The sequence below is a fragment of the Nerophis lumbriciformis genome, linkage group LG34 (genome assembly GCF_033978685.3).
Source record: "Nerophis lumbriciformis linkage group LG34, RoL_Nlum_v2.1, whole genome shotgun sequence".
Classification (NCBI taxonomy): domain Eukaryota; kingdom Metazoa; phylum Chordata; class Actinopteri; order Syngnathiformes; family Syngnathidae; genus Nerophis; species Nerophis lumbriciformis.
This window is the reverse complement of record NC_084581.2, coordinates 8,750,347-8,777,437: the sequence shown is the minus strand read 5'-3', so window position 1 is coordinate 8,777,437 and position 27,091 is coordinate 8,750,347. Positions and strand designations below refer to the sequence as shown.

Here is a 27,091-nt window from a genome sequence, read left to right as displayed (position 1 = left end):
ATGGTACGAATGGCCAAGTGTGAAGTTATGACATGTTTTCCTCCATTGACTCATTGTCATTCAAAAGACAGATAATACTGTGGGGTACACTGTGGTCGTCTACAAGCATGTAATTTGCTTTGTAATTATCTTTTCTGTACCTTAAGGGGCCATCTTTGCTAGCTTAGCCCGCATAGCTGTTTATTGAAACACAAAGTTGAGACCAGTAATCAGCGAGTAGAGACTTTGCATGTTTGGTCTTATTGACATGGACTTGTTTTCTTGTTCACTCCCCTGGTTGACAGTTATTTGTCAGCATAGGAAGTGAGCCTCTGTGTTGTGTTCTGACGACACGCGGAGTGCATCTGTGATCCTGATCCCCTGGCTGGACAGCACAGATGGTGCAGTGCTGGTTTGAATGGTCTTCGCCCATATTTATTTGTACTCTTGTGTCATGGGGGTACCGCAATCAAGCCAAGTGTTCTGTAGAGCAATGACGCAGAAACAAGCTGCACTCTTGGATGAGCAGTTGGTGTGCAGGAAACACAGTGGACAAGTGGATGAGGTTAGTGTGAATAATCTTTCAAACAGTATATTAATGTCGCGCTTAATCAAACAGCCAAATCTGTGGCTTCGTTGTTGAATTCGGCCATCCAAAATACATCAAAGGCGAGGTCACAGGCACAGAATCGATAGATAGATTTTTTCAAATGATTGTTTTTTGGTGCCCTCTGTGGGTTGCGGCCAAAATTATTTGGAAGACATGCCAGCATTCATGTAATACAGATATTTTTAAACTTGTATTATCATTGGACAAAAGATTCATGACTTACGGAAAACTAATTAAGTGCAAAGATGTTTTGCTTAAAGGTGTGTACCAAATTTGGTGGGTATCTGTAGTGCTGTGTGAGAATTTCCAAGTCAATACAATGTATGGGCATGTCAAACGCTGTGGTTTAATAACAGTGCTCCCATGAGATGTATTTGTGTGCCGCTTTCACATGACGATCACAATAATTTCAATGGTTCTATGGCTATCATCTTATTTCTCCTCTCGGTCATCCCTTCCCTTCCTTATGTTAGCACTTTACAAAAACCATGTTGAGCCATTAAGATGTTCACTGAGCTGAAGTTATATGAAATTTGATGACGTCTGGCAAGATGTATACCGGTAGAGGTTTTTTTTTTTGGTTTGTTTCCAGGGAACCTTCGGGGGCTTTAAACTGAAAAGGTTCCACCGTGTGTTTCTGAGACTTCGTCTGCATTTGACATACCAGTGTGTGCGCAGCAGAGGTTGTGTTGATTCCCCACATCAAGAGCAGACCTCCTGTCCCCTCTGTCACATACAGCTGTTTGCCTCATCCTGCCCACCAACACCGCCTCTGTCATCCTTGTGGCTTTGATTCTAACCTCTCTTCTCGCTCTCTGCTTTCACACGTCATTATTCCGAGTTGTGCTTTTCATCCCTCACAGCGCTACCTATAATACTATCACCATGTATTTGGCATGTGCGCGTGTGCATAGTGATTTTCTATTGTAGACACTATATGAAATAATGGACAAAAAGCTGGTCAAGTCAATTATTGTCACAGATTGTTAGTAACGCAATATTTCAAAGCGAGACGTATTATATTGCATCATGAAGGAACGGGAAAAGAGATGGGCAAGGTTAGACAAGACGGATCATTAGAACTCTTCCTCAAATTGTGCAGGGAAGCACTACAGGGATCCATTGTGTCATGAATGACTTTTTCTTCCATAACCATAAAAAAGTGTGAACAAAATATGAAGTCACGGTTTATGACTGCTAAGAGGTTCAAAGGAACAAATGTTTAAAAAATACGTACATATATAAATTATCATCATATTCACTTTAGCCACTTTATTAGGTAAACTTGCTTGACCGAAAGAGATCTGACCATGTCATTGTTATTATCCTGCACTGCGTCATAATGGTGGTGTTATACTGTACTGCTGTTTCGAATATTTCAGTTAACTTATTTCGCTACATACGTAAGTGGAGCGGAATTTTCAAAACCACTCTCATTTGCATTCAGTGCAGACATTTTCATTACAGTAATTTAATTAATTAAAAGTTTTATGATTTTTCCCTCCCTTTATTTCAAGTTACCCTGCCATTCATTGTTCTTGCCTTTTGATTTTAAGATTTTATTTTCACATACAATTTGCCTTGTAGCAGTTTTATATTTGTTAAAAAAAATGTATGATTTTATATAATAATAGTAGTGCAGCACGGTGACACAGGGGTTAGTGCATGTGCCTCACAATACGAAGGTGCTGGGTTCGATCCCCGGGCTCGGGGTCTTTCTGTGTGGAGTTTGCATGTTCTCCCCGTGAGTGTGTGTGTGTTCCCTCCGGTTACTCCGGCTTCCTCCCACCTCCAAAGAAATGCACCTGGGGATAGGTTGATTGGCAACACTAAAATTGTCCCTAGTGTGTGAATGTGAGTGTGAATGTTGTCTGTCTATCTGTGTTGGCCCTGCGATGACTTGTCCAGGGTGTAACTCGCCTGCCGCCCGAATGCGGCTGAGATAGGCTCCAGCACCACCCGCAACCCCAAAAGGGACAAACGGTAGAAAATGGATGGATGGATGGATGGGTTATGATATTATTCATGTATTTTCTTTTCCCCTATTTGCAGATACACCTCATATTTTATAATTATATGATATTATACATGATAAAAAATATAATAGAATACATATTATACATAATATATACACTTAATTTTAATAATGGTTTATAATAATGTGCCTTTCAAATAAACATCATAAGCTATTATAATGTGAATAATGTTATGATTAATATTACCATTGTATCATTGTAATAATTATAATATGATTTTTTAATAATAACTATATTATATTTTAATTTAGAATTATAATTACAATTTGATCATTCTAAACAAATGTAAAATTGTTACAATGTAAAGTTTAGAAAAGAAAATTGTAAACAAATAATCATATTTTCATAAATAGTATCATATTAACATATGAATGAGACATATGAATACATGTGAATGAGAATGAGACATTTTTGACACCATGTGAGTCTTCCTATACATTGTGTGTCGCACTCTCAGAACACTGTCTGACACATTTGACAGTGACGTAAGGAGAAGACTATATTTGGGGTGCTGTCATCAACAAGATAACAGTTTCCTGTCAGGAGCCCAAAACCCCCACCCCTTTTCTCCATTCCCAGAGGAGGGAGCGTTGCATGGCTCCACACGTGCAGGTGTGTTGCATCACCCCAGCCTGCTGAGGTTCTATAGACTCTTCCACCCTGGTCTCGCCCAAATTATTCCTCCTCTTGTCAGTGATAGAACACTTCTTTTGTCCGTGTCATTACTCAACGCCACGGCTCATGATTAGTAATTTAGCATATGACCACCCCCCTCTGTCCTTGGGCACACTTCTGCTGCACATATTTGACTAATTGCCTTTACCTCCTGTGTGACAGGTTTGTGAGCAGCCATGACAAAGTCCTACGAGTTCAACTGGCAGAAGCATGTGCCCGAGTTCATGCAGGAGGGCGCCTCCTTTGACAGGTTTGACGAGGTAAAGACAGTGTTTGCTTCTAATGCAGCCTTTAAAGTCACTTGCTTGGATTTGGAAACCAAGTAAAAATGTTCCAGGCTTGCTGTTTTGTGGTAGCATTTTAACATTATCATGTGTCATAGAAATGTAAAAAGAAGTCAACCACTATTTGCAAATGTTAAAAAGAAAAAAAACACTTAGGGCCTGATAGCATGTGGATTTTCAAAGTTGACCAACTTCTTGGCTTTGTGAGATGCATGATTTATAACTTAGCACTAACCTTTACTAAATTAAAGGCAACACCGCAGCAGCAGAAGAAGCTCAAGCTCCTCCTTCTTCTTTGTCTTTTTCTGTATTTCTTGTCAGGTTGAAACAATGTTATCAGCAACTTAAGAAACTAGTAGCTGGCTACTCGCTAGTGGTCGGAGGAGCAGTGTGAGCAAGCAATGTGTCACTACGACAATAAAGTAGTTTCTCTGTGTTAGTTCTTACAAATAATGTCGCTATGGCTTGGTTAGTATGCAGGTCAAAGCATGTTGTAGACTTTATTTTAATATTTTTAAGCTTCCGGCCTTAAAGGAGGAACTTTTAAGAAATCCCAATTATCTACATTGTTAGCCACCTTGTACTAGCAGGTTTTACTATTTAGAACGCGCAAACAATGAGAAAGACATTTGTGTTTTTGTCTCACTTAGGGATTGTGGATTTATCTCCTACACATGTTTGCTCCACTTTTAAGAGAAGAGGCGCACAGACGCTCGTTTTCGAAGTTGCGCTTTTTGAAGCAAAAGCCTCTTCCTCTAGGCTTCACTACACATCTCAAAATACAATATTGCAAACTAGTCATCAGTCAGCTATACACAAGGTAGCAGTAAGTCAATATGCTAACATATGAAGTTGCTGGTAAAATGCAGGCATAATGTTAGCACACATTAGTGCTTCTAGGAGACAGTCTACTTGTTGTAGACAAACACATCTTATTAGCATTAAAGCTGCAGACACGCACATTGTGGTGTTACCATTAAAACTTACTAAAAACACTTTTAAACCGTCTAAATTTTAACATCAAGCCTAACACACTTTCAATACACAATTGTAAGACCTTTGTCACATTTATTAAAAATACTGTATAACACAGGAAGACTTTTAACATAAAACCTGTGTAAACATTTTTTTTATTCTTGAACAAAAATGATGTTCAGAAGTAAATTTGGAAAAGATAATTGATGGAAATTACCCAAAAGTTGCTGAGATATTTGCCTTCCACAGTCTTTGTGCTGAGTGAGATTGGAAACACCTTTCCCAAATAAGATGTGCACAAAGCTAACATTTGACGTGCATGAGTGACGACAACTCTGAGCTTCGACAAATCATGGCCAAGAGCAGCAATTCCACTCAATTCAATTATATTTTATAGGCACGTTCATGTCTGTTAATTTTGTTGACTAAAAATGTTCGTCTTTGTTATTAACAACCTATTTTCCCTTGACGAAATTTGGATCACAAATGAAGATAAAAGCACATTGACTAAAACAGTGGCAAAATTAATTGAAAATTTAGTCAACAAATTAAAACAAGACAAAAATGTTGACAGGGACAAAATTCAATCATATTTAATTTTGTCTTTAAGTGGGTGGTACAAGTTATCCAATCACAGTTGCATGTGGGACAAGGGCGGATGGAAAGCACGAAGGGTATCCAATCAGAACTAGAGTCTTTGCCCTGATAGTCAACCTGAAAAGCAAGAATCAATACTAGACATTAATACAATATGTCTTCTACACCGGGAAGAACGAGAGGCGAAGACATATAGACACACTTCACTTTTGCCGCCGTAGAGAACAAAACAACTTGAAACCCTGCGGCTCCATTTTCTTTGCAAAATACAACACACTTGAAGCGCTATCTGCAGACTAACCATCTACGCAACAGTAAGTAGGTCGAAGCTAATATTTCGAAATGACTCATAATGTACTGATTTACTGTTACTATTAAAGACGGTAGAGCAGGAGCACGACCGCTTCTGAGGCATTAATGAGTCTAATTTAATTTTAAAGTAATGTGATGCACCATATTCAGATTTATTAAATGCATCTGTAAATGCTTAGTTATGCAATGTTGATGTATTACCTTGTACAGTAATTGTAATAACCTTAATAAAAGTGATATCAAGACAACTTCATAGATGCATTGTACTTTATATTTTAGTCGACAAAATTTACTGTAATTTCAGTCGAATAAAATGTTGAGGAATTTAATCGACTAAAACTAAATCAATTCAGATGACAATAATGTAACTAAAACTAAAATGCGTTTTCGTCAAAAGACTATGACTAAAACTAAATTCAGGAAGTTAACATTTAGGTTGAAGTGCTTATGCACTTTTTTAAATGTTTTTTTTTTTACATATAAAGGGTGTGCAACAACCTTTAATGGAATAACGGTGCATTATGTAATACATGTTCACCTCATTATGTAATAAAGCCACACTTTGTAATAAAATTCTTGAACGCAATGTATAATAAACTTAGACACGTGTTTTAATAACGTGTTACATTTTACAAAAGTTATTACAAACTGCAGGTGCGAAACTTATTTTTAATAAAATTTAACAATTGGGTGCATTGTGTAAACCATCAAATGTGATGCCTCATTTGTAAAAATAAAACTATTAGAAAAAGCTATATGTTTCATGTTCATTAGGATTCAGTTTAAGGATGGAGTAGAATGTTTCTTTGGTCAAACCTAAATCAATTGTAACTTCATTGATTATAACAAAGAACACGAAAGGGAGAAGCAGTAGAAAATGGATGGATGGACGATTGCAAGGTAGAGACAAAAGTTACACAAATCAAGATTTACTGACATAAAAATGACCAGCGCACTGAAATGTTAAAAGACATACATGCATGCAATATGGATTATATTATGCTAATATGATACTACCGGGTATACCTGATACTAAGAATAAAAACACTAGTACATACAGTATATCAAAACAATAGCAAGCTGCTGGCTTATCCTTGGACACGTCTTTATTAAACAGCATAGAGCTCAACTAAAATGTGCATTCATTCAGTTCTCTTGTGTGTTTTTGAGAGCAAATGTGAATGAATAAGCCTCCTCTGCATCTTGGGAATTAGAAAGCCTGGAGCAGTATCTGCGTTTATTTAAGTGGCGTCTGCCAATTCCTCCCACTCTAACACATACACACAAACACACACACACTAACTGCATGGATTTTTTTTTCCTCCTCAAAAACACTCTGAGCCATACCCTGTTGAATGACAAATAGTCCAGGCAGGTGTGTGTGTGTGTGTGTGTGTGTGTGTGTGTGTGTGTGTGTGTGTGTGTGTGTGTGTGTGTGTGTGTGTGTGTGTGTGTGTGTGTGTGTGTGTGTGTGTGTGTGTGTGTGTGTGTGTGTGTGTGTGTGTGTGTGTGTGTGTGTGTGTGTGTGTGTGTGTTTTATTAGCATTTATGAAATCTAGTGACAATATCTCATGAATAATATCCTTAGATTAACATTCTTAATAAATGGCAGTAAAATAAGCACACATCTGATTGTGGGGTCAAGAGTGTTACAACCTGGTATTTACACATTGTGTGGCGTTGGGGTTGTCTGACTTTTTGTGTGGCCATAAACGCAGCACTGGCTAAGTGCCATGAGTGCGTGTGTTGGTGCAAGTGAGATAGAGCGAGCGGCTTCTGTTGAAACGACGGATGATAACATTGGTTTAAGCCTGGTTTGTATGGCAGAAAATTACCAGTTTTTATAGATAAAAGGTTTTTTTACTCATGTTTTTGGTGTGGTTACAAACAGTTTTGCTCAATAAAGTGATTGATGGAATTCCTGTCCGTAAAGCGTCTCGACAGACGATAATTGAACTGTGTTGACAAAGATTGTTTTATTCATTGGGGCCACTCTTGTTGTCACCTGTCACTCACAGAGTTGCATTGCAAAATCCATCCATCCATCCATCCATTCTCTACCGCTTATTCCCTTTGGGGTCGCAGGGGGCACTGGAGCCTATCTCAGCTACAATCGGGCGGAAGGCGGGGTACACCCTGGACAAGTCGCCACCTCATCGCAGGGCCAACACAGATAGACAGACAACATTCACACTCACATTCACACACTAGGGCCAATTTAGTGTTGCCAATCAACCTACACCCAGGTGCATGTCTTTGGAGGTGGGAGGAAGCCGGAGTACCTGGAGGGAACCCACGCAGTCACGGGGAGAACATGCAAACTCCACACAGAAAGATCCCAAGCCTGGGATTGAACCCAAGAATACTCAGGACCTTCGTATTGTGAGGCAGACGCACTAACCGCTCTTCCACCGTGCTGCCCTAAATCATACAAAATAAATTGTAATGTGTTTATTTTGTTTAAAGTTCAGATGGGATTTTTGATTTCATGCGCGGCATTAATTTGCTGTGCGCAGAGGACGCGCGAGCGGTGCGCAATTGCGCAGGCGCGCACCTTAGAGGGAACGTTGAGTGTGACAGAGTTGCACTAAGAGTTGGACATCTTTTTTCCTTCTTAAAGACTGAGCGAGACAGCCGCTCACATCAGTCAGACTGGAGATTAAAGCAGCCGGTCGAGCTTTTAACTCATCCATCTACTCTGCTTTTTTGGTGCTTTCCTAAAAAGAACATGGTGCCACACACATGCAGACTCCTGGTGTCATAAATGAAAAAGGAGGTCCTTCAAAGACCGCCTTTTCCAGGCTTTTTTTAAGAGGCGGAACACAAAGTTTTCCCTTCTAGTCCACATTTGTTTTGTGGACTTGAAAAGAGCTATATCACTTGTGCTTCATGTGTATAGGGTTTGGAGCATTCTTCTGCTGGCTATTCTGTGCTGAAATATGCGAGGCAGGTGTTTGGTTTGCATTGTTTGTAGTAAAGACTGAATTATGCTCTTGCGTCGAGGAGCCTACATTCTATATACTCTACCGACTCGTTCATTCCCTTTCCAACCTTTTTATTAGCTTGCCGTGCAACTCCTGAAAAATCTGACACTGTGACCTGGACTATAAAGGCTGTGACTCGTCGTCTTGTCGTATACATACTATGTACTGTGTGTATTCAACTTGTTCAGAGTGTGTACAGCCCACCTTCGAGAATGTCCTTTTCGATTTCGGGTCAACATTTAATTTTGATTGATAAAAATTACTGTGCTGTGTTTGGATTTTACCAATTACCAGGATACCTGGGAGTCCATAGTGGTACTCAACAGACCCAATCATCAGCATTTTTGTTTATGTTCATGTGGTGATAAATGTGAATTTGTTTAATAATAAAATTTAAAAAAAAAGGTATATTACATATACTGATACCGATAAAAAATAATTGTCCAGCCAGTTGTTATATATATTTTTGCTGTAGGTAGGAAGTAGTGTTTACCATTAGGTTGAATGAGCCAGTCTTGTCTTTTTTTTATGCTGTAATTGTAGTTATTGATTTGATTACCACTTTTGTGAAAAAAAGTTAGGACTGTAAATTATTCAGCGGGACTTGCTGGAAAACTTCATCAACACACACTCCGATTCTTCAGGATGCGCCGTTTTGTGGGTGGTCTAATTTACATGCTTCCACTTCAACTGTGACTTCTCCCCGTCAACCATGTTGTAGTTTTTAGCACTTCCATATTGAATCTATTGGCATTTATAACTACTTTACGCTACTTTATATTAGAAATGGCAACAATGGAGGATGCATGTGCATACACGAGCCAGTCTGCCCCACAACAGAATATAGAGTAGAGAATATAGAAAAAGAAGGAACTTATTGATTACGTCTGACTACAATGGTGGACTCGTGCAAAGCTCTCCAGGTAAAACTTTTTATATATCGAGATACCTACTGACGTCACCAATAGGAGAAATGTCACGAATGAAGCAAATTCCAAACGGCTTGTTTGGAGGAAGTATGAAAGAAGGAAGGCAAGATTGTTTTATAAATATCTCCGCCATGCCTCCAAAAACATTTGGTCTGTGATACGTAAATCGAAAGGTTTGTACAATGAGGGGTTTGTAAATAAATGTTCCACTGTGTATGATATATCCAATGTGAATTATCATCAAACAAGCACATTTGAACGCTTTATTGTCATGATAAATTGTGTCATTAATTAGAGGCAGTTCGCTACGAATATGTCTGTTTGCCCACCAAGTGTTTGAAATGGTGCAAAGTCTGCAACCGGATATGACGTCAAGTGCAACAAAGGTATTGAAATATGGCACTGTTGGATTGTACGTGACTTGGTTCCTGGTAGTACCAAAGGTCACTACCTATAAAAATACCAAATTCGGTACCCATCCTTGATGTTGTAACACAGCTCGGTCATTTAAAAAGGTCTTAGGTTGAAGCACTGCTCCTTCACATCGAAAAGACCTAACTCCCTGGTGAGGTGTTCTGGGCATGCCCAGCCTGCGTGTCGTGCCCAGTGGAAGTTTAGGCTTCATGACTCAGACCCGGATAAGCATAAATAACTAATGGATACGGGTCAAGTTAGCAGACCTTTGAAGTTATGTGCAAATTTAAAAATGTTGTCGTCCGTAACCTGTTGTACAACATCCGAAGCATTTACTTTAAAGTTTTCATATACTGGCCATATCCTCTGATTGAGGAACTCTTCTCTTATAAACTATTTTTTCCCTCTTTCCCAGGACCCGTACATCTTCGAGCCCAACTGTCAGGTGAAGGTGGACGAGTATGGCTTTTTCATCTACTGGAAGAGTGAGGGAAAGGTACAAGCAATAAATGACATTGCCAGAGCACATTCACAACACAACGGCGGCCATGTTAGTAGTGTTGTTTATGCAGCTGGAGAGGAGGTGTCGGCCATATTTGGGTCAGTGTGACCCAGGCTTGTGACGCTTCTTTCAGAACTTGAGAGATTTTCATTACTAGCATCACTTGTATGCTTCCTGTCCACTGTACTCTTGCAGGAAGGCCAGGTGCTGGAGTGTTCCCTCATCAACAGTATTCGTGTCGGCGCTGTCCCAAAGGTAAGAAAACAAACTACAAACCCCGTTTCCATATGATTTGGGAAATTGTGTTAGATGTAAATATGAACGGAATACAATGATTTGCAAATCATTTTCAACCCATATTCAGTTGAATATGCTACAAAGACAACATATTTGATGTTCAAACTGATAAACTTTTTTTTTTTTGCAAATAATCATTAAATTTAGAATTTGATGCCAGCAACACGTGACAAAGAAGTTGGGAAAGGTGGCAATAAATACTGATAAAGTTGAGGAATGCTCATCAAACACTTATTTGGAACATCCCACAGGTGAACAGGCAAATTGGGAACAGGTGGGTTCCACGATTGGGTATAAAAGTAGATTCCATGAAATGCTCAGTCATTCACAAACAAGGATAGGGCGAGGGTCACCACTTTGTCAACAAATGCGTGAGCGAATTGTTGAACAGTTTAAGAAAAACCTTTCTCAAGCAGCTATTGCAAGGAATTTAGGGATTTCACCATCTACGGTCCGTACTATCATCAAAGGGTTCAGAGAATCTGGAGAAATCACTGCATGTAAGCAGCTAAGCCCGTGACCTTCGATTCCTCAGGCTGTACTGCATCAACAAGCGACATCAGTGTATAAAGGATATCACCACATGGGCTCAGGAACACTTCAGAAACCCACTGTCAGTAACTACAGTTGGTCGCTACATCTGTAAGTGCAAGTTAAAACTCTCCTATGCAAGGCGAAAACCGTTTATCAACAACACCCATAAACGCCGTCGGCTTCGCTGGGCCTGAGCTCATCTAAGATGGACTGATACAAAGTGGAAAAGTGTTCTGTGGTCTGACGAGTCCACATTTCAAATTGTTTTTGGAAACTGTGGACGTCGTGTCCTCCGGACCAAAGAGGAAAAGAACCATCCGGATTGTTATAGGCGCAAAGTTGAAAAGCCAGCATCTGTGATGGTCTGGGGTTGTATTAGTGCCCAAGACATGGGTAACTTACACATCTGATAAGGCGCCATTAATGCTGAAAGGTACATAAAGGTTTTGGAGCAACATATGTTGCCATCCAAGCAACGTTACCATGGACGCCCCTGCTTATTTCAGCAAGACAATGCCAAGCCTCGTGTTACATCAACGTGGCTTCATAGTAAAAGAGTGCGGGTACTAGACTGGCCTGCCTGTAATCCAGACCTGTCTCCCATTGAAAATGTGTGGCGCATTATGAAGCCTAAAATACCACAACGGAGACCCCCGGACTGTTGAACAACTTAAGCTGTACATCAAGCAAGAATGGGAAAAAATTCCACCTGAGAAGCTTAAAAAATGTGTCTCCTCAGTTCCCAAACGTTTACTGAGTGTTGTTAAAAGAAAAGGTGATGTAACACAGTGGTGAACATGCCCTTTTCCAACTACTTTAGCACGTGTTGCAGCCATGAAATTCTAAGTTAATTATTATTTGCAAAAGAAAATAAAGTTTATGAGTTTGAACATCAAATATCTTGTCTTTGTAGCATATTCAACTGAATATGAGTTGAAAAGGATTTGCAAATCATTGTATTCCGTTTATATTTACATCTAACACAATTTTCCAACTCATATGGAAACAGGGTTTGTAACTCAGGGTATTTTTTTATGTACCTGCAGTCTTTGATACTTTTTATCCACTGGTAGTTTCGTGAAAAGCTCACATGCATAGAAAGCTCTGTGTCTGTCTCACAAATCACAAGAAGAGACCACCTCAAAAATACACCTACCGTATTTTTCCGAGTATACAGTAAGTCGCTCCGGCCGAAAATGCATAATAAAGAAGGAAAAAAACATATATAAGTCGCACTGGAGTATAAGTCGCATTTTTGGGGACATTTATTTGATAAAATCCAACACCAAGAATAGACATTTGAAAGGCAATTTAAAATAAATAAAGAATAGTGAACAACAGGCTGAATAAGTGTACGTTCTATGACGCATAAATAACCAACTGAGAACGGGCCTGGTATGTTAAGGTAACATATTATGGTAAGAGTCATTCAAATAACTATAACATATAGAACATGCTATACGTTTACCAAATAATCTGTCACTCCTAATCGCTAAATCCGATGAAATCTTATACGTCCAGTCTCTTATGTGAATGAGCAAAATAATATTATTTGATATTTTACGGTAATGTGTTAATAATTTCACACATAAGTCGCTCCTGAGTATAAGTCGCACCCCCGGCCAAACTATGAAAAAAACTGCGACTTATAGTCCGAAAAATACGGTGCATGTAATACGCTGTCATTTTTAATTATGTTGGAACTTTTTTTATTTGATTGATTAGCGATAAATATACACTGTGACACAAATGTGTTTTATTCAAAGTAAGTTCGGATCATATAGGACCATGTACAAGTGTTTCTAAATACATTTCAGTCATGATCACCCTCTGGAACAGAATGTTTTTTGTGACCCCTCTGAATTGAATTACTATTAAGATCTTGATATGTATTTGTTTATCTGTACAACACACTGTGTAAGTTACACGCTTGTATATATAATAAATGATAAATGGGTTGTACTTGTATAGCGCTTTTCTACCTTCAAGGTACTCAAAGCGCTTTGACACTACTTCCACATTTACCCATTCACACACACATTCACACACTGATGGCGGGAGCTGCCATGCAAGGCGCTAACCAGCAGCCATCAGGAGCAAGGGTGAAGTGTCTTGCTCAGGACACAACGGACATGACGAGGTTGGTACTAGGTGGGGATTGAACCAGGGACCCTCGGGTTGCGCACGGCCACTCTCCCACTGCGCCACGCCGTGCCACTGCGAAGACTCCTTTTTCCTGTCACAAACTTTTCCATCTCTTGGCCTCTGTTAGCGCTGTACACATTTTCATGTGTACTTACTACCTCTACTGGGTAACACATGGAGCCTGTTGATTAGATTGAGCACTTCTGTCAACCTCGCTACTGACTTGTGTATCGTTGTTATTTTTCAAACTCTATAAAAATGGGACCCATTACCTCCCTGCTTGGCACTCAGCATCAAGGGTTGCAATTGGGGGTTAAATCACCAAAATGATTCCTGAGCATGGCCACCGCTGCTGCTCACCGCTCCCCTCACCTCCCAGGGGGGTGGAACAAGGGCATGGGTCAAACGCAGAGAGTATTCACCACACTTCGTGTGTGTGTGACTATCAGTGGTACTTTAACTTTAATTAGGATCATGGTTTGTCTAAGATGTTTTGTAATGTAATCTGTGAAATTTCTACCTAAATAAATATTTTCTGGCAGATTAAAAAAAATAAGTAAATATTATTTTATAACCTTGATTGATAGTTTGCAATTAAAGAATGTTCAGCAGGCATTTCATTTTAACAATAAATAGAGAAATTTAAAACATTGTCATGCAGCAATATGAATATAATTAACTTGTACAACATGTAATGTACAGAACATCAGAAGCAGTTATTCAGGTAGAACTATCACATTTTACATTACCAAACATTTTTGACGTTCATTGCATGATCATAACATCCACATTTTGTTATCAATGTGCGAAACTGGTATCCAAAAATGGCGTAGCTTCCTTTTCTGAATGCAAGTGCTCCTAAGGCAGGAATACACATTTTATAATCTAACGAAATTTGGCAAGACACCGACGCACTGCAGGTAATCTTTTTTATTTATGTCCATTCTGTGTTGAGCTTTTCAAAAAAGTGTCATGTTTAAAAACATTTCATTAAAGCAAACTAATTGTCCAGTCATGGTAATAAAAACTTGAAAAGTATCTCTGGTATGTTTATTAATGATAAAAAAAATTATTTCTATCTGCATTAAATCACAATTATTAATGAGTTAACTATGAACAAACTGCGATACATTGCGATTAAATATTTGTTTGAAAGCCCTAAATATTATATTATCGGCTGATAGACAGCCTATAATCGCGATGCCAACCCATCAAGTCCACCAGCCCACCGACACCACAAGGGTGCGAGTTGGATAACACGTGCATGTGCGGGTCTACTAGCTGCACATTAATGACAGCGAGCAGACGTCTGTGTGTTGTCTCATCCTCCATGTGTACATGTGTGAGGGCACGTAGCAAGATGGTGCGACCAGATAACAGCGAGCCTTGTTGTCTGTGTAAAACGCTGCTGTGACTGCTGATGAGAGAGAGAGGGGCTTCTCCTGTGAGGCTAATGTGGTTACTTACACAAGCCCTTAGAGTTGTACACATAATGCAATAAGCCACAGGAGATGGCTGGCACTGGATGTCGACTTGCTGCTTGGTTTCCATGTTCATGTCAGATTGACGCACAATTCCACAGTTCAATGTTTCCTCTCAATTGTACTCTTGTGTCAGGACCCAAAGATTTTGTCGTCATTTGAAGCCACCGGAAAGACAGAGGCCGACCTGGAGGGCTGCATCATCTGCATCTGTAGCGGCGCTGACCTGGTCAACCTTAGCTTCATGTTCATGGTGGCAGAGAACCCGGACACAGCCAGGGTAAAAAAATTAATCCACAGATATTCCTTCATTTTTTGCACCTTTTTGTGACAAATGACAGCCTTAATATTTGAATGTGAGTGTAATGATGCTGCTCAAGTGCAAAGTGCACATTCAAAGCAAGGACAAATGCACAGTTACTTGATGTACAGTCTGTGCAGGCTGGCCCGAAACCAAGAACCCTCCCTCAAGTGGTCTTGGTCTGCATGTTGGGATGATTGCATTCACACTAAATGCACAAGAGTTCCAGAGAGTGTGAACGCATTCCCACTGTTCGTAGATACTCAAATAATGGATGACCCACTGCCTGTAGCATGCGGCCCACATCCCTCTGGTGCCTTAGTGCATTAATCCACTTGACATTAATGATCCACTCACTAGTCGCCATCCTGTAAAACAACAGCTGTGTGTGTGTGTGTGTGTGTGTGTGTGTGTGTGTGTGTGTGTGTGTGTGTGTGTGTGTGTGTGTGTGTGTGTGTGTGTGTGTGTGTGTGTGTGTGTGTGTGTGTGCGTGCGTGCGTGCGTGCGTGCGTGCGTGCGTGCGTGCGTGCGTGCGTGCGTGCGTGCGTGCGTGCGTGCGTGCGTGCGTGCGTGCGTGCGTGCGTGCGTGCGTGCGTGCGTGCGTGCGTGCGTGCGTGCGTGCGTGCGTGCGTGCGTGCGTGCGTGCGTGCGTGCGTGCGTGCGTGCGTGCGTGCGTGCGTGCGTGCGTGCGTGCGTGCGTGCGTGCGTGCGTGCGTGCGTGCGTGCGTGCGTGCGTGCGTGCGTGCGTGCGTGCGTGCGTGCGTGCGTGCGTAACTGTGACTTTGTCTTTGTCATAACCGAGTGTGTCTATGAGAGGCAGGCCTCTATCTTAAGCTGTTACCGTTTGAGGGTCATTGAGTCCACATATGAGGCCTGAACATTAGGTACACATCCACTCCAAAGCACATTAGGGCAAAATGCGGTTTGCGTGCTACACCCAACCCTCTGCCTGTAATTGTGAGTTTCCTGAAATTAAAAAAAAGTGCGTATTAAAAAATCAGGGGTATCTCAAAACTACATTTTTATTGGAGTCCTGAGTATTGGCCAATACTGATATTAATCCAATACAATATCAGCATGAATCATACATACCGGTACTTTTATTACTTTGTTGAGTGGAATGTTAGAACATGTTTGATCATGTGAAATTACTCAAACCGAGAACCTATTTATTGTTAACCGTCTGGAATTGATTTATACTTTCTTTAAAGACTCTTCTAAGGTTTGCGAATAAATAAATAAATATGATCAAAATAGTATCAATCTCACAGAGATTCCTGAGCCATTTTGAGAGATAATGAGCTAGCCAGTCACATGATTGCGTGATGTAGAGGTAGGAACCACAGATTCCTTCATCACCAAAAACAATGCAAATCATGCAGACATTGTGAGAGCCAACAACGATTACTTTGGGGAAAATTAGGATCCAGAGACTTATATTTTTGATCCTGAATATAAGGATGATGATTTTGAAGCTCCTCTAAACAGATCCAGCTTTAGAGAAACACTTAGCATCCCTGTAGCTAAGTGCTAAACAAGAAATACAAACTACGAACATAATAGAATGACAGCTTACTGTACTATGGCTGCTCTTACTTCAATGACGACTGATAGGATGTCCATATCTTCCCGTTTAGATTAAGAAATAATCATGATGCACACGAAGGGTTAGCTGCCAGATGGTAGTAGAGTGTTGAATATCTTAAAATTTGTTTGTCCACAGCACCATTTGCTATGTAGTGGCACTTTCCATCATTTTCAGCAGACTGCATTGCAAAACTCCAAAGGCTGGGTAAGATGATCGACTGTTGATCGATATTTTTTTTAGTTTTAGCAATATCGATTCATAAGGCATAATATTGATTATTTTCCCACCACCCCCACACCCCAGGTAGCCTTGTGAGTGAAGATACAAACAGTAAGAGAAGCCATTGCAACTTTTGTTGGCAAAGATTTACGGCCACACTCGCCAGCTTTTGCTCGTTCTTACAGTGAACCACACAACTATATGATCTTGCAATGTAGACATCTGACTGAAACTTTTATTTCTATGTATTCAATTTGTAACAAATGGTCTTGTAAGGTCACTGCTGAAGAAAGGAGCTGTACTTAAGAGGTACTCCCTTTGCCAAATCGTCAGTAAGTAAAGTAGCTATTGGTTGTCATAAAAGTCGCTAAAAGACGCTCGATTATGTCATCACCTCATTTGCATAATTTATTGCAATGGACGCTGTAGAAAAAAGGAATAACGTGGGGGGGAAAAGTGAGTTTAAAAATGCTAAGTATGATTAGAACAACAAATTAACTTTATTCTGTTAATTCTTAGTTTTTCTTAAATTTGATTCAATTTTGTCCTGGATTGTTAAACATCAAATTAAAATATCAAATCAAAGACTGGAGAGTTGTGAATTGCACTAAAAAACTGATTGATTGATTGATTAGCTCAGTAACAAACAATTGGGATGTTGCAGTGATTTATTTTAGCGTGACAGTGAAGAAACATTTATATTTAAAAGTACGTCTCGCTTTGTAAGCCAGGGCGGGAATCGCAGTCTTGCATAAATCATTTGCAGTCTGGACTTTGAGTGGTGAGGATCTCCGCTCTGCTCCCGCAGCAACACCAGCAGCATTGGGGGAGGAACTCACGGCAGCACCCGCCACTGCTCGTTGAGGACATTAACTGCAGCGTGTTTTCACCTCAGTGTTTCTAAAACACAAGAAAAGTCTCCAATAACACAGTAAAAAGTTGCTAGATTTGTCACTAGTAGCTGTTAACAAAAAAAGTTGCCAAGAGGATTTAGGAAGTCGCCAAGCTGGCAACACTGGAGTTACTTTTGTTTTGTCATCACCCACACAGAGCAGTGTCAAGAAAACCGAAACGCTCACTTCCGGCCTTGACAATAAAATTGCTCTGCGTTACATTCTTTCTGACTGCACTAGCAAAAAAAAGAGTCGCAGAAGACTGGGTTACATATTTACTGTTGTTATTTTGCACTTGAAAAATGTGCAGTGTTGGAACATTGCAACACAATTACAATTACACTTTCACTTGCAATTCCTTTTTTATTTAAAAATTGCACTTTGGAAACATTGTAGGAAGTTTAAAACTGTCCAAAGTTTTTTTTTTGTTGGGTTCGTGGTTTTGATGTGACAATCTACAATGTGGATGGTCATGAAAATGGAGAGGGCCATTGGGTGAGGGGGGGTGTCCAAACTTTTGGCCTGTACTGTAGGTATTCACAGTCTTTGCTCGATGCTTTGTGATGCACCTTTGGCAGCATTAACAGCCTCAAGTATTTTTGAATATGATGCCATAGGCTTGGCACACCTATCTTTGGGCACTTTCGCCCAGTCCTCTTTGCAGCACCTCTCAAGCGCCATCGGATTGGATGGGAAGTAAAGGTTTTGATTCAGGAAGTCTCTGGACATTGCTGCATTCATCTTAGTCACTATTATGTTAGATCCACTATGGACTGGACTCTCACACTATTGTGCTAGATCCACTTGACGTCCATTGCACCGGTCGCCTGGGGGGTCCCCTCCAAGGTTTCTCGTTGTCATCCCATTGGGTTGAGTTTTTTCTTGCCCTGATGTGGGATCTGAGCCGAGGATGTCGTTGTGGCTTGTGCAGCCCTTTGAGACACTCGTGATTTAGGGCTATATAAGTAAACTTTGATTGATTGATTGATTGATTGAATGATGAAGAGAAAAAACTAATTACATTTGTATTTTGTAACATATTTGAGACATTTTCGATATTTACGTGGATCAAACTGAATCAAATCGTAATTAATCTATTTAGAACCTTATGAATCCAAATCTAACCGATTTGGGAAATTAGCCATGTTACCTAGTCCTATATGACACAGTAAGTTGAACGATGCGGACGCGTTTGTCACTGGATACATTGAAATACTCTTCTGCCTACTTATATTTGATACTTGTTTATGTTAACAAATGTGCTGTTTTAGACTGCAATATTGTTTAAATAAGGACACATATTATGTATGTCTAGCGTATGTGCTTTTGTGTGCTTAGCCAAGCCTATAGCCTACCATGTTTACCTTTTATAAAAGACTTGACTAAAATACAAGAAAAGTCCAACCATGTGTGTTTATTGGATGTTAATTGGCAGTCCTGCTTGGCAAAAATAAACACGCTGCAGGAATGCTTTTATCGGAAATTATATCAGACATTTTAGATGCAAGCCCATTTAATCCGATACTTTTTTTTTTTTGATGATATTGGACCAATATCTGATACCAATATTAGATTGGGACACCCCTATCAAAAAGATTCTTGACTCTTAAGAGCTGCTGGACTCTCATTTGGCAGCGATTTGTGGTCGTTGGTTGGAGCCCGGGGCTGGAATGAGCGCATAACCACTGTTACTTGCACACCTTTATCTAATATTATCCCTAAAAATGCTAAAAAAAAAAAATAAGATTGATGCGGAATGTATATTTTTTTTGTGGTGATTGTTGAGCATGTTGGTGCTCGTCGTGTGGCAGTGGGCAGCCAATAATATTTATTCGTCAACATGCAAAAATCTGCAAGACATGTGCACTATTTGCCCACAGGTTCAAACACCCCAGCTCGCCATGTTGCCTGCTCATACACACGCACGCACGCACGCACGCACACACACACACACACACACACACACACACACACACACACACACGCACACACACTAAGACACCCTCAGCACCTCCCAGCATGAACATCGCCCACACTAGCAGACCTCCGGATGTGATAGTTGTTTACATGTCACTGCCACAAACAGACTACAGGCCCTGCAGCTTGTGTTATCTTGCTTAATGGCGTTATTTAGATGTCAGTCATAAAGTACTATGTAGCCGCAAGCAAAGATTTTGATAGAAGGGTCTCCCATTCACTCATACAATTTGACAGCGTTAACAGGCTTTGAACTTCACCAAAAATATGACCAAATCTGCAGAATTATAAGGTGTAGATTGTGAAGTTGCCACCAGGGGAAAATGCTTGTTTACTGAAGGTGGCACATGATATGCTGCTCGATCCTATGTGTCAGTGACTACCAGCACAAGAAAAAAGTATTTATTAGAAGTGAGATTTATTTAGACCCTAAATGTGCACAAATCCATGGAGAAATAACTTGGATAGTGTTATTTCGATGTCTTTGATTTGTGTTTGACTAGCTGGTGTCACCTTATTGAAGTAGATCAAAGTTTGTCTGGCTATTTGTCCTATTTTTAATGGTATTGCAATGGGAAGAAGTGTATTTTATGCAAGATAGTATGCTGCTTGCTGTTTTATAGGTCAAGAAAAAAAAGTTGGCTGAAATCTGAGGACAAATTGCAGTGTTGTGCGTAAAATAAAGTAGTCATCTAAATATTTACTTGAGTAAGTATTCAGTGAAAAGCAACTCAAGTGCTGAGTAAGTGTCAAGTAACTTCTGATTTATGTAGGAACTATATTTTAATGGTACTTACACACACCAACTATAGTTGTAGTGTGTGCGTGTGTGTGTCTGAGGGTATTACAACATGTACTACAAAAGATTATATTCATGATGTTATAACAGGGCTAATGTTAGCATATGCACGGCTAAAACATAAAAAAACATCTACAACGTAACGCAACATGTTGTCTCTAGTTAGAAGTGGAATTCTTGTAGGCTGAAATGTGAACCTTTCTACTGACGGACGCAGAAGATTTTCTACTTTGTAAGGTAAACATTAATTAAAGGGGTTAGCTGCCTCTTTTCACAGGCCGAAGTTTAAAAAAAAATAATATAATGACACTTTTTACAGTGTGGAGATGTCATGTGACTTTCAGGCTCCGTTTGGTGAAATGGAGTCAAACGTCACAAGGGCTTATGTTAAATTGGTGAAACAAAGTCATGTGACAGTGCCCGCTTGAAGAAATCTCCCTACAAGCCAACAGAATGTAAATGTTTTGCAAGCGGTAATCAATAGATTTAAATAAATGCAGCATATTGAAATGTGACAGTGTACAATGTAACAGTCAAATTAAGTAAAGGTTCTTCACAAAAATACTCAAGTAAAAGTAAAAAGTATATTGCATTAAAAATACTTTAACAAGTACAAATTAACACCTAAGTAAATTAGCGTGTTGCTACTCACCTCTGGTGATCATGCATGATATGCTGCTTGCTAAATGACATATTTTTTAAAATACGGAATAAATTTGCACAAATCTGAGGACAAATTGCAGGGCTATGCTTGATGCCACTGGACCAAATCATGCATGATAAGCTGCTTTCTTCTGTAAATTACACATTTTTATAAATAGAAGGTCCTGGGTTCGATCCCCGGCCTCAGGGTCTTTCTGTATGGAGTTTGCATGTTCTCCCCGTGACTGCGTGGGTTCCCTCCGGGTGTTCCGGCTTCCTCCCACCTTCAAAGCCATGCATCTGGGGATAGGTTGATTGGGAACACTAAATTGGTCCTAGTGTGTGAATGCGAGTGTGAATGTTGTCTGTCTATCAGTGTTGGCCCTGCGATGAGGTGGTGACTTGTGCAGCTGGGATAGACTCCAGCACCCCCTGCCACCCTGAAAGGGACAAGCCGTAGAAAATGAATGGAATGATGGATGACCCAGATTTTTTGCAAATTTGACGACAAATGGCAGTGTCACAGAAACAATCATCTGGAGTCAAGAGAGTGCATTATATGCGGCTGGCTTCTTGCTGAAGAAAAATAAAGACATTGGAGTCCAAATGTAAATCTGCGTGCAATGTGTGCGTCATGTGATCATCACCGCTTTCACAGCCTGTTTTGAGGGACTTGGACTGGTTGTGTTGTGTATTTCATGACTTGATAAAACCCCTGTTCATGCCATTCTAAACATTATTTGTTAGTGTGTTATGAATAATATAACATCATAATTTTACACTGTTTATTATTGTTGCCTTACTTTGCAGCATTGTACGACTGCACTGCATCATACTGAGAGAAAGTGTGTGTGTGTGTGTGTGTGTGTGTGTGTGTGTGTGTGTGTGTGTGTGTGTGTGTGTGTGTGTGTGTTTCTCTTTGTTAAACACATGCAACGGTTGTGTTTACAGAAATGGACGGACGGACTGCGGTCGGTGATTCACAACTTCAAGGCCAACAATGTGTGTCCAATGACGTGCCTGAAGAAGCAGTGAGTGCACCTTGAGGCTGTCCCCGTCTGCGTCTCTGACTGGCAGCAAGGTCTAATCTGTCTTCATTTGCATGTCCTTGTTTTAGCTGGATGAAAATGTGCGTCCTGACCAATGTTAATGGCAAGATTCCTGTGAGAGGGTAAGAGTCAATCGTCGCTGAGGTGTTCGCTGCATGAACTCATTTCTATGCCAGTAAAATCCACTCAGCTTTTTTATATCTCTTTTAAAGGATTACACGTACATTTGCATCAGGGAAGACGGAGAAGGGGATCTTTCAGGCTCTCAAAGACTTGGGCCTCCCGAGCGGCAAGGTCAGGTCTTGCTTTTCAGATGAGTTATTGGGGCTTTAGTAGCTTGTGTTGATTTAACGCATATATTTTTCAATTATTTTTTTCCACAGAATGACGAGATTGAACCTTCAGCGTTCACGTTTGACATTTTCTACGCACTCACACAGAAGATCTGTCCTCGCACAGACTTAGAGGACCTCTTCAAGAAGATGTAAGACCCTCGTTCTGCTTTTGTTTTTTTACTTCCTTTCACTTTACTGAGTTCTTAATCATTCTGTACCTTAATATAATAACAGAGTAGAACCTTTAAAGTTAAACACAGCTTTTTGATCAAAACTAAATAATATAGCAGCTTGGTATTGACATATTAACTAATAAGACTTAGACTTCCTTTTATTGTCATTCAAATTTGAACTTTGCAGTACAGATAAGAATGAAATTTTGTTGCATTGAGGTGGGGACTTGTCCACGGTGTACCCCGCCTTCCGCCCGATTGTAGCTGAGATAGGCTCCAGCGACCCCGAAGGGAATAAGCGGTAGAAGATGGATGGATGGATGGATAGATAGCTGATTAATAAGCTGATTAATTACCGGTAATTATGAATAATTAATCACCTCTTGAGGTAATGAAGGCACCATGAGTGCATTCCTAGTCTGCAACCTGCAGAGGCGCTGTTTAGTCCATACTGATTTGTTGTCTAAGTCTCAAGTGTCTCAGTGATTCTCAAACTTATGTACGCTGGCTCCCTCTTGTGGTATGCCAAATAATTACTTGATTGAAGTTCAGTATTTTATTTTTCTATATTAAAACACAGTGTTACTGTTCAAACAAGGATTGAAGGAAATAATTTATTGTTTACCATTTTTATTGAAACAATACTTGCAACTACCCTTTCTTTAGTATTACAGTTATCTAAAAAATGTTTGTAAATGTATTTAATTTTTTTTATTGTTAAAACAATAAAACATAATAAATACTGTATATTGAGATAATAAAAATGCAATAATAGAAAATGTAGACAAAATCAAATTAAAGAAATAAATAAGACAATTTTCAATTGTTAGCCTATTATTATTTGGCATTTAATGTGACCTAAAAAATATATATATAAAATGAGAATCCATTTAAAAAAATAAATCAAAATACAATTAAAAATAATAATAATATACAGTGTGTGATGTGTGTCACTGATGGCTTTGTTTTACATTATCAACTATCACACAAGGGTGAAAAGAAGTTAGGCCCTGTAAAACAAACAAACAAACAAACAAAAACATAAAAACTTAACTTTTATAACAAACATGGGTTCTGCTTTCTTCGATGTAAAGTCTTGTGTATACTTTTATTCTCTGAATAACCCTTTTTTGTCCTTTTGTAATAAGTATTGCTCCAAAAGAAAAATCCAACCATTTATTGCTGGTTGTATTTAATTTGCTCCTCTTTACCCTGGGCTTAGCAGAAGTTGTTTAAAAAAATATGAATTTCCATGTAATGCTACTGCATCTTGTTGTAAATAATAGCACCTGCTGCACTAATAACTTTGTCTGAAGAGCCTAACCTGCTTCTACAGTTGACTTTCTAGCTAATGACCATGACTCAGTCCTGCTTTCTCATGTCTACTGACTGCCTGAGTCAACCACTGTTTCCAGGAGCTAACATTTTGTTTTCTTCTAATTAATTCCTTTGCAGCAATGGGAGCAAAAGTGATTATTTAACTGTAGACCAGTTAGTCAGCTTTCTGAATGAAGTAAGCTCTTTATCATTCATAAATTATTGTGTTTTAGCTTGTCATGCCCCTCCTCCTTCCCCCACTTCTCCTACCCTCAGCTTCCCACCATGCCCTGGCTGGAAGTTGCCCTCCATCTTATTTGCTCAGTAGCCCAAATCTTCCCGAAAACTCCATTAGGAAGTTTCACTTGCAGACACCCGTCAAGGGCAACTTCCGTCCGACTCCACCTCTGCATGCCATCCTTCATTTCTCATCCCTCATCTCTGTCCCTCTCTGCTGCCGCCACCGCTCGCCTGCCCTGTGTCTGATTGGTGTTGCCACGGCAACGGAAAGGTAGAAGTTTCTGTCCTGTTGCTCGGCTCCTCTGGTTTCCTGCTGGCTGTGTTATGTGGCTGAATAGTTCCTCTTGCGTTCTATGCCGCACGTTGGCAACACGCTAATTGGAGCTTTGGGTTGCAATAATAAGGCTACCTTGTTGACTCAGCGCCTCATATCCCCTCATCTAAAAGCACTGTTATTGTACATGAAATCACCTCCCACATTCTTACTTGTGAAGATCCTTTAGTCCTGTGTCGCGCCACCTGTGTGCTGTGCCACTTGTTTTTCTTATTGTTTGCTTTTATTTTAGCGAAGTCAACTAGCTGCCTGTTGGTTTGTGTGACACGTGACGTACCTATGCTTCCCAGAACCAACGGGACCCCCGATTAAACGAGATCTTGTTCCCGTTCTACGACTACAAGAGAGCCATGCAGATCATAGACAAATATGAGAGGGATGAGGAGCTGAAAAAGAAAGGTAAAGAGAGAAAAAGGGAACTGTGGGACTGTGCTGCCATCTGCCTGTGGGAGATTTAAATTACACTTTGCAGCACCATGTTATTTTGCAATAATTGATCATGTTTATAATACATTGAAATTATTCATAGTGTTTTCAATGAACAAGATGATATGTTGCATAATTTCTTGCAATATATTAATTTATATCAATACTTTTTATTGAGCTCAAAGCATTATATGACATTTTCCTACTTAACTTATAAAAAATATATTTAATGTAACTTTAAAAAAGTTGTATTACTTTTAAACATTAAGTTAATATAATTATAACAAAAAATAGTTTTGCTTTATTATATATTTTTCTTATGGCTATATTTTAACCCCATTTTTTTTAGTAAAATAGAAATGTTTTTTGTTTTTTTAAATACGTATAACAACATTTATTGCTCCTTTCTTGTATTTATACACTGGATTTGGTATATGCGTTATTGGAGGAGTACAACACACTAAACATACTATATATGCTTTTGTGCCATTTTTCTCTTTTTAACATTGAAATAATTGTAAAATTATTTAAACATTTTTTCATAATTTTAGCTGGAGGTTATAATAATAACAATAATGATATTATTTGTAAACACAGCATTCTGCCCTCGTTGAATGTTGGTATTTAGTTTGGCAGATAGGTAAGCAGTCCTATAATTTAGAGAGACAAAAAACTTCCATGTTGAGGTTGTTTATTGGTTGCCTCCAAATGACAGTACATTACTCAAAACTAATTACATAAAAGAAAGACCATTAATGTACACATAAAATTAAAAAACATGTAGAAGCATGAAAAGTCAACAATGACGCCTGGTATGAATTGAAAAAGCAAATTAAATAATAAAGTAAGAATGTTGCCACTGGTTTGATACTAACATACAATGGCCGATCCCATTAACAGACTAACAAAAATTAGTATTTTGATCATTTTAAACTGTTACAAAACATTTGACAAACTAGATTGAAAGAGAACACATTTGACATAAAATTGCAAATGCATAACTACTTACAGGTATACACCAGTATATTCCCCAAATTGAGTGGAATAATTATATGACTGCTGATTATTCTTAAAATATGAATAACATTTTACGAATGAATGCTTGATATTGTTCATCTTTAGGCCACATGTCCAGCGATGGCTTCTGCGGGTACCTGATGTCGGACGAGAACGCTCCGGTTTTCTTGGACCGGTTGGAGCTTTACCAGGACATGGACCAGCCCCTGGCACACTACTTCATCAGCTCGTCGCACAACTCCTACCTGACGGGGCGCCAGTTTGGAGGAAAGTCGTCGGTGGAGATGTATCGCCAGGCCCTGCTCTCTGGATGCAGGTATTTCAACGCTGCCTGGGATGCATGTTAATACATCTGCTGGAATACTGGAGATGCATCTTTTGTGCCAGATGTGTGGAGCTGGACTGCTGGGACGGCAAAGGAGAGGACCAGGAGCCCATCATCACTCACGGCAAGGCGATGTGCACTGACATCCTGTTCAAGGTACTCACAATATTACATGATACAGTATATGGATGCCCATTTGTGGTTAGATTGTGATACTGCATCCTCATGACCGTTCTTTTCACGGAATCACCAAAAATGATCCCCGGGCGCGGCCACCGCTGCTGCCCACTGCTCCCCTCATCTCCCAGGGGGTGAACAAGGGGATCGGTCAAATGCAGAGGCCAAATTTCACCACACCTAGTGTGTGTGTGACAATCATTGGTACTTTAACTTTAACTTAACTTTAAACTGTTATGTTTTCACACAGGATGTCATCCAAGCCATCAAAGACACAGCATTTGTCACAGCAGAGTTTCCGGTTATTTTATCTTTTGAAAACCACTGCAGGTATGTGTTATATTTGCACTAGTATTCATGTCTTTGTCTTGATACACAAACCTGCTTGTGTGCCCCACCAGTAAACCACAACAGTACAAGATGGCCAAGTACTGTGAGGAGATCTTTGGGGACCTCCTCCTGAAACAACCACTAGAGAACTTCCCGGTAACTCCTCCTGTACCCTTCCTCCTTTTCCTTACTCAC

The 27,091-nt window shown here is 39.7% G+C and overlaps 1 protein-coding gene across 4 annotated transcripts in view; it reads left to right on the top strand.

Moving 5' to 3' along the window:
- LOC133576088 (1-phosphatidylinositol 4,5-bisphosphate phosphodiesterase beta-4-like) overlaps positions 1 to 27,091 on the top strand; it is a 126,401-nt gene that overhangs the window by 65,838 nt on the left and 33,472 nt on the right. For 3 of the 4 annotated variants that reach the window (XM_061929046.2, XM_061929050.1, XM_061929047.1), the window contains 14 exons: positions 3,463 to 3,560; positions 10,211 to 10,291; positions 10,493 to 10,552; positions 14,891 to 15,034; positions 22,125 to 22,204; positions 22,291 to 22,344; positions 22,435 to 22,516; positions 22,606 to 22,706; positions 24,186 to 24,243; positions 24,912 to 25,020; positions 26,170 to 26,380; positions 26,452 to 26,545; positions 26,817 to 26,896; positions 26,968 to 27,052. In XM_061929046.2, the coding sequence (XP_061785030.1) occupies positions 3,477 to 3,560; positions 10,211 to 10,291; positions 10,493 to 10,552; positions 14,891 to 15,034; positions 22,125 to 22,204; positions 22,291 to 22,344; positions 22,435 to 22,516; positions 22,606 to 22,706; positions 24,186 to 24,243; positions 24,912 to 25,020; positions 26,170 to 26,380; positions 26,452 to 26,545; positions 26,817 to 26,896; positions 26,968 to 27,052 (1,323 nt within the window). In that variant the 5' untranslated portion in view covers positions 3,463 to 3,476. Of the gene's footprint in view, positions 1 to 511; positions 545 to 3,462; positions 3,561 to 10,210; positions 10,292 to 10,492; positions 10,553 to 14,890; positions 15,035 to 22,124; positions 22,205 to 22,290; positions 22,345 to 22,434; positions 22,517 to 22,605; positions 22,707 to 24,185; positions 24,244 to 24,911; positions 25,021 to 26,169; positions 26,381 to 26,451; positions 26,546 to 26,816; positions 26,897 to 26,967; positions 27,053 to 27,091 lie in introns of those variants that run through there. The other variant, XM_061929049.1, reaches the window with a different exon arrangement.